The sequence below is a fragment of the Pelobates fuscus genome, chromosome 7, assembly GCF_036172605.1.
Source record: "Pelobates fuscus isolate aPelFus1 chromosome 7, aPelFus1.pri, whole genome shotgun sequence".
In the NCBI taxonomy this organism is placed as follows: domain Eukaryota; kingdom Metazoa; phylum Chordata; class Amphibia; order Anura; family Pelobatidae; genus Pelobates; species Pelobates fuscus.
This window is the reverse complement of record NC_086323.1, coordinates 54,655,159-54,668,410: the sequence shown is the minus strand read 5'-3', so window position 1 is coordinate 54,668,410 and position 13,252 is coordinate 54,655,159. Positions and strand designations below refer to the sequence as shown.

At 34.6% G+C, this 13,252-nt stretch overlaps 1 protein-coding gene across 1 annotated transcript in view; it reads left to right on the top strand.

Annotated features, from left to right (window-relative positions):
* Window positions 1-13,252, top strand: part of LOC134569138 (uncharacterized) — a 62,391-nt gene that overhangs the window by 27,642 nt on the left and 21,497 nt on the right. The window contains exons 12-27 of the mRNA XM_063428045.1: window positions 455-680; window positions 1,020-1,049; window positions 1,909-1,960; window positions 3,321-3,387; window positions 3,518-3,743; window positions 3,831-3,866; window positions 4,131-4,182; window positions 5,737-5,803; window positions 6,062-6,287; window positions 6,387-6,416; window positions 7,315-7,366; window positions 8,248-8,314; window positions 8,418-8,643; window positions 9,411-9,440; window positions 10,810-10,839; window positions 12,526-12,555. Of these exons, the coding sequence (XP_063284115.1) occupies window positions 455-680; window positions 1,020-1,049; window positions 1,909-1,960; window positions 3,321-3,387; window positions 3,518-3,743; window positions 3,831-3,866; window positions 4,131-4,182; window positions 5,737-5,803; window positions 6,062-6,287; window positions 6,387-6,416; window positions 7,315-7,366; window positions 8,248-8,314; window positions 8,418-8,643; window positions 9,411-9,440; window positions 10,810-10,839; window positions 12,526-12,555 (1,447 nt within the window). The remainder of the gene's footprint in view (window positions 1-454; window positions 681-1,019; window positions 1,050-1,908; window positions 1,961-3,320; window positions 3,388-3,517; window positions 3,744-3,830; window positions 3,867-4,130; window positions 4,183-5,736; window positions 5,804-6,061; window positions 6,288-6,386; window positions 6,417-7,314; window positions 7,367-8,247; window positions 8,315-8,417; window positions 8,644-9,410; window positions 9,441-10,809; window positions 10,840-12,525; window positions 12,556-13,252) is intronic.

Genomic DNA, 13,252 nt, shown 5'->3' with positions numbered 1-13,252 from the left:
CTCATAACATGTGCCGTGCACTTACCAGATAAGTTGTCAAACTGTTCCAAAAGGTTCGATTACTTACAGTTGTAGAGAACCACTTCACTACTGGCACCATAACCACCACAGTGGCTGTAGTTTTTATGGTTCTTAGAGTGTTCCATTAACCCAATAACTTTACTTTATATATAATCCTTGTTGTGATTTCACAGTACATGTCCACTTATGTCATAAAAAAAATGCCAAACTGCCTGGTGATGATCAATATGAGAATACCCATATCAGAATTGCAGCTTTCATTATTTCAGAAGGGCAGTTTGGCCATTTGTCCTTCTACCACTATACTTTTAAATGTGCAAGTACTCAAATACTAAATACAACACAAAGTAAGAATATGATATAAACAAAATATATATCTCCTCTCCGATTTAAACATAGTTAATTAACATAAAATATACATTTCTGTTATTAGGAATCTGCAGTTTGTCGAGCTGCAATCCATTCAGACTTCATGGGAGATCAAGGTGGGAGTGTAATTCTTCAAAAGATACAAGGACAGGATAGCTACAAGGAGTCCACCAGAAATGGAGTGACCACGAAAGCACAGGGCAAATGGTCTGGATCATTTATACTGAGTTTGTCATATGAATCTCAAAGCACAACATACACAGAGTACTCTTATACATTCCCACAAACAGGTGACTTTCTTTACTTGCTTTGCTATCCACGGCCTCAATTTAATATTATTAGATGAGCTTTTCAAATGATTTAATATTTTTGGATAAACTTTTTTTTTTTTTTTACATTTTAAAATACCAACAAATATATATAATTTACAGAAAATATTCCAAAAAATATAAAAATATCACAAAATAAAAATATATTCATGATATTAAATTATTTTAAGCATTTATTTGAAAGTATTAACTCATTTTAAACGCTTATGCAACAATATTAAATGTAGGCCCATATTTCATACTAAAGATATTTCTGTATCTCTACTGTACACTGACTTTTTGTTTTTCGTTTTGAAATAGGAATGGCCGGGCAGTCAAAACCAGAAACAGGTAACTCATCATTTTATTTCCCCCATTGTTTACAGAATTCATGTTCCACTCTGGAATATGATCTTGGTGAACATGGTGAAATGCAAGATATTACATTTTCATAACTGTGACAGCAACAACTATTTAATGTTACTGGGATTCTGGGAACTAATAAAAATATAGCTTGTGTTAGCCTAAATAGCTCGGGTGAAAGAATTCTTTGCTATTTTGGTCTAAACATGTAATTCCCTTGTCTGTCATCCACAATCCCTGCTTAGTAAATTATTATTATTATTGTAACAGTATTAGTAGTAGCATTTATATAGGGAGAATATATTCTGAAGCAAAATTTTAAATGGTTGATTTAAGAGCAAATGAGACAAACTATTAGAAATGTTTGCAGCAAGAGCAGTGAACAGTATGTATGTTTTATCTTTCATTCTTCTATACTTGTCCTCTCATTTACAAATACTAAAACTATTATAACAAAAATTAAAGTAATAAACAAAGTTGTGAGTTATTTTTTTTGGCTAACTTTACCCTAAATTAGTACCTTGATTTTAGTATCATTTCTATTACTTTTCTAATAAAGGAACATCTAAACGCATTGGTTTCTTGGATTGTGTGTCATTGACAAAGTGGGAAACAGATTGCATTAAAAAAAAAAAAAATTATAATAAGGGGTTTAATACTGCATATAAAATAAGTATGAATCCCACCGGAGCCTTCCTCCTACTCGTAGTGAATAAGTAACATTAGCGCATGCTTCATGTTAATAATTTATTCCTGCTAACAAAGCAATCTACAATAAAATAATGCAGTAAATGTGACAATTATGAAAACTTTCCCTCAATCTAACTTTAAAATCATTTTATATTAGTTTCAGCAGAATGTTGGTGGACAGGGGCACAATTACCTGGACCTTATACAATGTAAGTAAAGTCACAGAAAGTACAATTTCAATTTAGAAAACAGCAGCTATATTGGTATTATACTAACAGTTCCCCTTTTTGATGGGATAGTCCCTATTTCCAGGGTTCTGTCCCCCTATCCCAATTTTGATCCCTGGTGTCCAGCTATTGAGGACAACAGGGACGGGTCTCCAGAAAGTGTACAACAAGTTAATTACTAGACCTGCTTGTTCTATGCTCAGAGTACTAGGACCAAGCATTGAGCGCAGAAACACTGTACTCTTCATTGTTCACCCTTAGTGGGTTCGACTACTTGATTGGAGAGCCAGACTGAACTGCCTATTCTTCGGGCGGATCCACCTGCTTAGGGAGGTGCAAGTGGCACAATTCATATAATTGTGTCACTTATGCCTCCTGCTCCCTTTCACTTCTCCCACCAGCGTTCCACTTTACAGGACACTTTACATGACTGCTATTTGGGTATATGTATCAAGCGTATGCATAATTTTACTCTTTCGCCACTACATTTTTTTTCTGATTTGTTTACTGAGAAGGAAAGGTTTGGAAGGGAAATTAAGGGCTTGGGAAAAACAGGGTCTTACCTAGAGCAGAGGTAGACAGTTTTTACCTGTATCTCCCATGTCTGCTAGAAGCATTACGAGCATATCCCATGTGATTAATACACTAAACTTGGTATTGATAGGAACTGACAATGTGTAATGCTGACCTGCTCCAGCGCTCCTTCTCCCCGATTCAATGGCGGCACAGATGCAGCATGCTGCTCGTGCGCACCTGTTTGTAGCCTGTCGCGCCAATGACAGAACGGCACGACTCTGAGCACCGATTCGGTTGGCACAAACGAACACAGAAAACTCCAGAATTCGGCCTCTGGTCAAATTCGGGTCTTTACGCATTCTAAAATGACGCCAACCAATAGTGTTAATGCTCTGGCTTTTAAAAGTCAGAGCTTGGTGGAACAAGTTGCCCTGTTGTGGTTCTCGTTGACCCAAGAGTGCATTTCTTCTTTATTATTGTATTGGATAACACATAGTACAATGGCATAGCTAATATTGGTTGACCATGAAAACTCAATGTTTCCAGTTTGGCTATTTTGGCCTAGAACTTGCAGTTCCCTTGTCAACGTTTCATTATTTCTGGTCTAATAAAAGTTATTCTAAGTACCACCAAGCTCAAACTGTTAAAAACTGATTTCTGACTAAACAAAGAAAAGGATTGCAATAGAGGGCACTTCTTGAGTCAGTGACTGATACTGGTACCTGAGGGAAAAATATGTTACAACCATTAGCTTTTCAAACATGCTACAATAGCATCTCATACTTTTCTGCTGTGATATTACATCACTGTTTCTTCTTTCTTTTAGAATTATTTGTCCGGATGGATGTCTGACTCAGAAATGGGAAGTATGGGGATCGAAAGTTTATACTAATGTAAGTTTAACATTCCTGATTCTATGATTTTTAGAAATATTATACATTTTGCACCAACTCACCCCCACCCCTATAAAACAATGTACTGCACCAAAAAAAAGAGTAATTTTAAGGAATTTTGTTTCATTAGATGTCTTCTTTGTGCCGAGCTGCCATTCATGATGGTGTAATATCCAGTATAGGAGGCAGTGCTCTCGTACATAAGATGCCAGGACATAATAGCTATGACGGAGCTTCAAGGAACGGTGTAACATCAAAACCTCAGGGTCAATGGACTGGGTCATTTGAATTCAGTAAAGTATTTGATTTTCAAAGTACGACATCCACAGAAATATCTTACAAACCCCCTGAATTAGGTAACTTAACTTCCAATAATGTTTTTTTGTTATCAGTGATATCTGTTCTTTATGAAACTCACGCAATTCTATTTATTTTCTAAATAGCAAACCAAATTGTATTGGAGGCTCAGCCAGAAACAGGTATAGCTTTGCAAATTAATTTTTCCTATTTAAACCCTTACTGTCATGTAAAAATGTGCTGGTGGCATTTCATAGACATTAAAATGTAACCCATGAGAACCAATACCTGGGTAATTGTTGTTGTTGTTACACATTTGACAATTTTGTTACCCTATGCTGTGTAAATGTCAGATTTTATCAGATGAGATAACTGATTACAATATAACGTTGCACTGCTCTCCTGACGCTGTGAATGAGCATGTTGTGTGTTTTTTCTTATTGTAGTCGTAGCAACTTGTTCATTAACCGGAAAGAAACTAACAGCACCAATCACAATGTAAGTATGAGCATGGAACGCTGGGCATAAAAGCATAAGGAATGATAAACGCTCTTGTTATTGGACTGACACACACATGTATATTAATACTTGAAGGAATAAACAGTCACTCAGTGGAAACTGTCTTCAAGTTGTAATTATTCATAAAGGACAGCACACATGAACTATATTATGTTAACCTATTATTACATTTCACGGTTTTACGGTTTAGTGCTTTCCCTTTAAATCAATAATTTTAGAACAGAATGTGCTAAGATTCATGTGATCAATTCATTTGTGCCAGTTTTCTAAAACACTTTATTTATCTGCACTGCTTTTTGGCAATGTTATGCTTGTATAACGTCCGTTTTCTGGCTTTCAAAATTAAAGACACTCCAGGCACTAAAACAACTTCATCTAAATTAAGTTGTTATGGTGTCATGAAGCCCCTGAAGGCACTCTTACCTCAAGGGGTTTAAACCATTCTAAAACGGGTTAACCCCTAAGTTGCCTCTTGCGCTGATCTCCACTCCCCCTCTGGTGGCTTCAGGTTTCTGAATTTTCACGTTCAGGAAGTGTGGAGTGCCGTCTCACAGGGGCATGGCTGATTGGCGGAGAGCAGTCAACTGATTATCTCAGCCAATCAGTGACTCCCCATTCACTTAACTGGCTTGCAAAAGGTAAGTTTCTTTTCAAGCCAGTTTTAGAGAAGCCGGAAGCTGCCAGAGGGGGGGGGGGAGGGTGGTGGAAATCAGCGCTTGAGGCAACCTAGGGCTTAAACCATTCGAGAATGATTTATCCACTTGAAATAAGAGTGCCTCCAGGGGCCTCCTGGCACCATAACCACTTCATTTAGATTAAAGGGGCACTATAGACACCAAAATAACTTTAATTTAATGAAGACTTTTTTTGTATATAGATCATGCCTCTGAAGTCTCACAGTTCAATTCTCTGCCTTTTAGGAGTTATATCACTTTTGCTTCTGTCTATGCAGCCCCAGTAACGCCCTGGCTATCATTTACACAGCCTGCAAGAAAAAAATGCTTTCATTTTCACTCAGATGTTACTTACTTTAAAAGTTTTTATCTCCTAGTCTAAAAATTGAACTCGAATTACATACAGGAGGCTCCTGCACAGCTATTAACAGAGCATGATATACGCAATTCTAAATTAAACCGTATTTCCGTAAAGGAAGTGTAAACATTAGATGACTCTTTACAGGAAGTGTTTAGAAAGGCTGAGTAAGTCACATGCAGTGAGCTGTGACTATGGTTGCATAATCAATGTGATTTAACTCCTAAATGGCAGAAAATGAAGCTGTGAGACTGAAGGGGCATGATCTAAACATCAAAACTGCTTTATTTAGCTAAAGTTGTTTTGGTGACTTTAGTGTCCATTTAAGACTAAAATAACTGAAATCAAAAGATTCTCTAAATGCTACCAGCTCGGCTATTTTCGTCTAAAATTTGAAATTCACTTTGAATCCTCTATGAATTCCCAGCAATACTCAATTTAGTAAATAACCCTATAAAAGTCAAATCAAAATATATAACAACTATCCCTTATATGTTTCAGAGTTGACTGTGCTAATGGATGTGTGGGTCCAAAAGTAAATGTTTGGGGAGTAGATATGTACACTGAGGTAAGTCTACATGAATAAGCATTTTTTTTTTTAGGAAATACTATATGCTATTCACTTATTCATTTTGACCTGATGTAGGTGATCATGCAACATTTCAAATGATGTGAACTATATTTGTGTATCGCTTTGCTGGCAACATATTTATTGATTTGTTGTAGAGACATTAAATGCCGTGTGTTCCAAAACATTGATTAGGACACCTAAACAAAGTGCCAAATATTTATTTTAAATACATTTTATGTGCTTTTAAACCATTAGGATTCTGTTGCTTGTGCGGCTGCCACACATGCAGGAGTCATACCCAGTACTGGGGGTAAATTTGTTCTCCTAAAGAAACCAGGACAACAGAGCTATGAAGGGTCCACGAAAAATGGAATCACAAGTAGACGCTACGGGAAGTCATCTGGGTCTTACGTGTTGAGCAAGTCATATGACTTTAAAACCAACATATTTACAGATTCCTCGCCCAATATAGAAGGTCAAGGTAATGATCTATCAAAGTGTTATGCTTGAGATGAGATTCAAATCTATCTTAATTTGTTTTAACGCATTCACAAACATGTTGTTTTCCAAACTTCTGCAGGGATAAAATGGGAGTCCAAGCAGGCAACAGGTAATACTTTATAATTTGCTATTTTCTTCTACAAAACCGAAGTAAAAATACCTTTATTGCACCTTATAGTTATTAAACAAGTTTATTGGTACAGTATATCATTTTTAGTCATAACAATTCATATGATGCCCCTATATTGGTTGTACGTAGTCTATATTGGGTTTAGGTTGTAAGCTGTATGTGTCAGACGCTTCTAATGCCTAGAAACTTATCATAAATCTTATTATGTCCTGATGTTTAGTAGTGTACATCACCAGTTCTTTAGCGTCTACTGTAAAACGCTAAGTACTCCTGTGTTGTGTTAGAAATATATGTGTATATTGGTCCCTAGATGTGGGTGAGTCTAACATAGCCCAGTGTAAAAGAGTTGAACTCTTTGAACAACATTTCACACTCTGTACTTCTATAAAGAGAAAACATTTTAACACTTTCCAGATATCTAATACCCATCCTACTGTTTTATGGTGGAAGGATAATGTTGGCTAGGGAATGCCCTCCTCGGAGCTAAAAACCTTTAATGCAGCAACGAAAATTAAGACATTGTGAATCTAGAGGTATCAAACTTAATTTCTTATTTACTGGTAGTCACGAGTTACTTCATCAACCACTTCTCAATCCCGGGCTCCTTCTCAAGTAATCATGAGAAGCATCACATGGTGCCAGTCTTCAATTTGGTTTTGCCAATGCATATATCACTTAAGACATCACTCAAGAGATATGCATAAATGCCATCTACGTAAGGGAGATGGAATGGAAAGGAGGGGAAAGTCTGTTACTGTTTAAAGTACTGACTATTATGTTGTCACATTGTATCTAAAGGATGAAATGCGAGTTCAGTTTTCCTATAAATAACGTTAACGGAAAGGACAACAAATAATGTTTGTTCATTTCTCCATAGTTCAAGCGTCTTGCTCTATGACTGGAAATGAAATAACTACATCAATCACAATGTAAGCAACAGCCTGTATTGAAGCAGAGTTTTCGTCACCATTTATTTATGTGCTTGTTATTTTGTTTTCAGTTATATGCTAGTTTATATGCACATATTAATATTGTAAAATTCCGGGGAAAATATTGGTGTTATGTAAATGAGATCGTAGTAATGCATCATGTGCTTAGTAGCTGCAGGTAGTTAAAATGCGTACCTAGGTCAATAAATTATCACAATGCAAACACTGTACGTAGTATCCGTGCTAACTGTCTTGTGAACCATATGAATGAGTTTCTAGTGTAATTATATGATAATTGTGAGAATTAACCAGATAAGGACCAACGTCATCAAAATCATCTGTTCTTTTTAGACTCTCTTCCGAATAACATTAGCTAAGATTTAAAAAAAAAAATCTGTATTAAAACATACCAAGGAAATCTAGAATCTACAGCACAATCCGAGAGAGCAATACAAAACACTTAGCAGTAGACTGACTAGAATATTCAGCCCAGGAACATGTGTTTTAAAATAAATTTGACAACCAATATATTGATATTGGCTCATTAAATGTAGACCTCTATTAATAACTAAGAAAGGGCTCTATACAAAGCACATGTATAGTCCTTGGATGTTGCTGAAATACAACTCCATTGATTCTCTGGATATTTAATGAATACCAGGAGCTGTAGACCATCAACATGTGGGGTGTGGGAGTTCAAGAACATTGAATACAACCCCTAATGTTAATTTGTGGCACTGCAAGAAAAAAATAAACAGTAGCCCAAATTCTTTAAAGTAGTTGTTATCGCCTATCTCTCTGGTACATCAGACTCATATTATAAAATGCCAATTATATTATTATATATTAAAAATTATGATTTTTCTTTTTTTTTCTTTTAGAGTTCATTGCCCCAGTGGGTGCATGAAGCAAAATGCAAATGTTTGGGGAATTGACATCTACACGAGAGTAAGAATAGCACTCATATAGAAATAAATATTATTGGAAATTTCAGACTTTTTGTTACGAAATGTTTTTTAATATTTAAACATTTTTAAATCTGCACATCTAGGATTCTGCTATTTGCCAAGCTGCTATTCATGCCGGAAAAATTGATAATGGTGGAGGATCTGTGATCATGAAGAAGACAACAGGATCTGACAGTTACAGTGGATCTTCAAGGAATGGCGTAACGTCCAAACAGATGGGCAGCTGGCAGGAGTCATTTGAATTCATCTCATCATTGGATATTCAAAGCACCACATACACAGAAACATCTTACAATCTTCCTCCAACAGGTAATACTGTTTCTATATATGTGTTTATATTGACTGAAACCAAATGCTTATTGATTTAAAATTATTATTTTTTTTCTTTTATTGGAATCATTTCAGAAACCAAATTTGATAAGTCCTCAGGAAAAAAATAATAATATTTTTTCTGCATGTGAAAAATAACTAAAAATAATTATTCTCTTTTTAAAAAGCTTTTATAAAAAAAACAAAAACACGTTTATGGTAAATAGTGAGTAGTAAGCAAGATAGGTAACATATAAATAAATAGGAATTAGAAGAAATGCATAAGCAAAAAGTTATCATACGTAAGTAAATCATATATACACTGGAGATAACCCCTATCCCAATCAGCTTTGCCTAGCCATAATTGACTTCTGCTACAATTCTCCACAAATTCCCCTTTTGTAAACAAAAAGAAAATTTAATTTTTTATAGCATATTATGATTTATGACACTACAGGTATATGCATCATAATTTACAAAAATTATTTGGCTTGTATTTTTTTAAATATTTCAGTATTTGAAGCACCCCTTCTATTTTCCTTATGAGCGTGGTGTTTTACAGACAGTGTGAAATCAATTGTCTTACAGTAAGAAACAAATTTGACTCCCACTATACAGTAGAGATCTATGTTTTTTTTTATCAGAGAGTCACGTTGGGTTTACAACCCCTTTCATGATAAGATTCAATATAGCCAATCTATTATTACCATTGCTGCCACCGTATGTATTTATTTAAAACTAAAACTGTTTTGTTGGAATTCTTTCAGAAACTAAATGGGAATTTAACATGCCAGCAGGTAAACATTTTTATATTCCTTTTTCTTATCTGTGAAGTTCTAAATATCATTATACTCTTCTTTTTTTATTTTTAAAAACTTTTATTTTATTTATTTTTTATAGTAAATAGACACTGAGTAGTCAGAAATAATAATTAGTAAAGAAAAAATGCATAAATTAATAAATACATACATAAGCAAAAAATTATTATGTTTGGAGATAACACCTATCCCAAACAGGCTTTGCCAGACCATAAATGACTACAAGGGTACCTTGTATCTAATGATAGTCCCCTAGCCCTAAACCCAGTCACTGAACTTAGATGATACCTTAACTCTAAGTACCATAAACGATAATCAAGATTATTTACTCAACTGGGAATAGTCAATTTTGTCCTAAAATTTGCAGTTCTCTCACAGTTCTCTGCAAATTTTTGTAAACAGAAAGAAATGTACTGTATTTACTCAAATCTAATTTGCACCTTTTTTTGGAAATGTAGGTTTCTAAAATTTGAAAGCACATTAGAATTGATGGCGCATTACATTCGGGTCAAAATTTGAAATTTTTCGGTGAATTGCATTCTGGCAAATTCATACAGGCAATTTAAAAATTGGTGAATGTAAACAGACAAATTTTGACAAAATCAGACAAGTTTAAATAGTTGAATCCAAACAGGTTAATTCACACGTGCATATTTCCTTCCTGAAAGAGGGCTTAAGAAAGAATAGATTTAACATGTATCACTAAAATTTAAATACCATCAGTGTTACTATGGTACATGGCAATAAACATTTTCATTGAAGCACAATGTTGCATAGTAGTATCTTGTATAAATGCGCATTACATTGGCCAGCAAAACATTTTTCAGCTTCCAGGTTTAAAAAATTGAGGTGTGCACTAGATTCAATGGCGCATTAGATTCAAGTAAATACAGTAATTCTTTACAGCATTTTATGATTAATCACACTACAATTATCTTCATCATATTTTACAAAAATTATTTGTAAAACTATATATTTCAGCATATCTATGTCTAGCTTTCCATAGATTATAACTCATTCCTTCCCATACCCAGAAATACATGGGCTTATTTCAATTTTAGAAGGCCTGTAGTTTTTAGAATATTTAAGTGTTTGAAACAACCCTCATATTTTCCTGATGAGCGTGGTGTTTTGCAGACAGTGTCATTAAACCCAATTTTGTTACAGTAAGAAACTAATTTGATCTCCAATATACAGTGGAGATCTATGGGTAATTAATCAGTGAGTCATGTTGAGTTTACAACCCCCTTGCAAGATAAAGTTCAACATAGTAAATTTATTATCACTAGTGCAGCCACCAATTACTTATTTATTCACAACTAAAACTGCTTTGTTGGAATTGTTTCAGAAACTAAATGGGAATATAATATGCCATCAGGTAAGATTTTTATATTTTTTATTTCTGTCTGTAAAGTTCTTAAAAGGACTATCCTATTCTTTTTATTTTTTTATTTTTTTTAAACAAGTTTATTTAAAAAAAAAAGAAGACATTTATGGTAAATAGATACTGAGTTTTATGAAAGATAATGAGTAACATAAAAATAAATAAATACTGGGGTGGGGCCTAAGAGCTGACCGGAACAGTTGCATGGTGTTGGAGCTCCATATGGAAATCCCCTTCTAGGAGCCCAAAGTTGGATTTTTATTTTCTAATTTTGGCAACAATTGTGTCCACAACCCTAGCGAGCACTCTGCCGCACTTTTATAGTGCGAGGCAGGTGAACACAGCTCATAACAGACCTACCTGCGGCCAAAAGCTGCACTCGAAGATGGGGAGGCAGCGGATCCTTGGCCTTGCTTTGGAACCTGTTTGACATGAGCCCTTACACCCCACCCCCTTTGGACCAGTGGGGGTTATCCTGGTCCCCACTGGAAGCCTGCACTAGTCACTTAGCCAAGAACTGCATATTTCTTACAAGCCGGAGATTTCAGCTCTGCAGGTATCTCTAATGTTTCCTAACCTCCCTTGGTTTCCACATGTAGAGCTGTGTTTCTACTATTTCGTATACTATACCCTATAAAAAGTGCAGTACCTACTCCATTTCCTACTATGACAACTTTTATTACATATATACTCTTGTGAAATGTTTGTACCAGAAAGCCTGTTTAACTATGCACTAGAAAAAATAAATATTGATATAGACTAAAAAGGGGGAAAGGGAATTAAATAAATAAATAAATAAAATAAATACATAAACAAAAAGATATCATATATAAATAAACCATATATACAATGGAGTTTACACCTATGCCAAATAGGCTTTGCCTAGCCATAAATGATCACAAGAGTACCCTGTAGCTAAAATAGATAGTCCACTAGCCCTTAACCCTGTCACTAAGCTCAGGTGATACCCTAACCCTAAGTACCATAAAACCTAGTTACAGGTGTGTTCCCTAACTAGCATGGGTGGTCCACTGTCCCCACATTTGAAGCATTGTTAACCTAGTACTGTCTTAACTTCTAACTCTTTGTACCTACTAACCACCTTTATGTGTAACTTAACCTACGTACGTTTTACATACTAACAAAATGTAATTACAGTATTAAATACTGCACTCTTTAAAACCATGCTTTAATTAGAATGCAATGCATGTATGTGTGTATGAACCATTATGCATATGTGAAACACCATTGAAGTTTCACAGTACTGGTATTCTTCTAAATCAGCATTTTGATGGCAATTTGGAACCTATTGGAGGTGCACTGGGATATCTATTCGGGTCTGTGCTCAGGTTGATATCTGTCCTGGGCTCATTCTCCAATACACAGTCATGGGAGCAATGCTATGGTGTGTGCAAAATGCCCATAATAACAACTCACTGCTGTTGAACTTCCATTGTGTGCGGCAAAGAATGTTGTGTACCGAATGATTAACTGGTAAATAAACAGAGAAGGAAAGAAAATATGAAAAACTACTGAGTTGAATAAAAATATCAATAGTTAAGTATAATGCAAAAATCTGCTTATTGCAATATTGTATTTATATTTAAGTTTATTACTGTAATACCAGTTTAACAAAATACAGTGCATTTATCTAATCATGTATTTTCAATTTTTTTATAGGGCAGCCATCAGAATCCAAATCACCAACCGGTATATAATTTCTATATTATTAATTGTGTAAATGATTTAACCGCTCACTTCATAATAAATGCCGATTTTTATAAAGAGTAAGAACATTTTACAGATGCACATAGTGATCGGTCTACATTTTGAACATTGCCCCTATTTTACTCATTATTATTATTAGATTAACTCATATTTCAACACCAGAGCCTGGAACATTGAAAAACATGATGAGAAAGATCACAACACACAGAGTTATTCACTTAAGTGAGAATTCAAGGTGAATTCAAAAATATTTTCTAATTTAATGTCAAAATAGACAAACTGGAAAATGCTCTAAGTCAGCTATGCTTTCAGTTTAGCTACTCTGGCCTAAAATTTGAAATTCAGCTTAAATTCACATTCAAAACTATCCTTAGTAAATAAACTGGGTGATGTGCAGTAAAGTCACGGAGAGGCTTTCTGTTACAGCAGAATTTGTATAATCAAGATTATTTGCTCAACTGGAAAAAGTCAGTAATTGATCAAGGAATTGAAAATTATAGGCTAAAAGTAGCAAGAATTCAAGTAATTTCCCTGCTTGCTATTTTGCCCTAAAATTTGCAATTCTACACAAACTCCCATTTTTGTAAACAAAAAGAAAAATAATTCGTATTAGCATTTTATGATTTATATATACACTACATGTAACTTTTTAATAATTTACAAAAATCATTTGTAATAA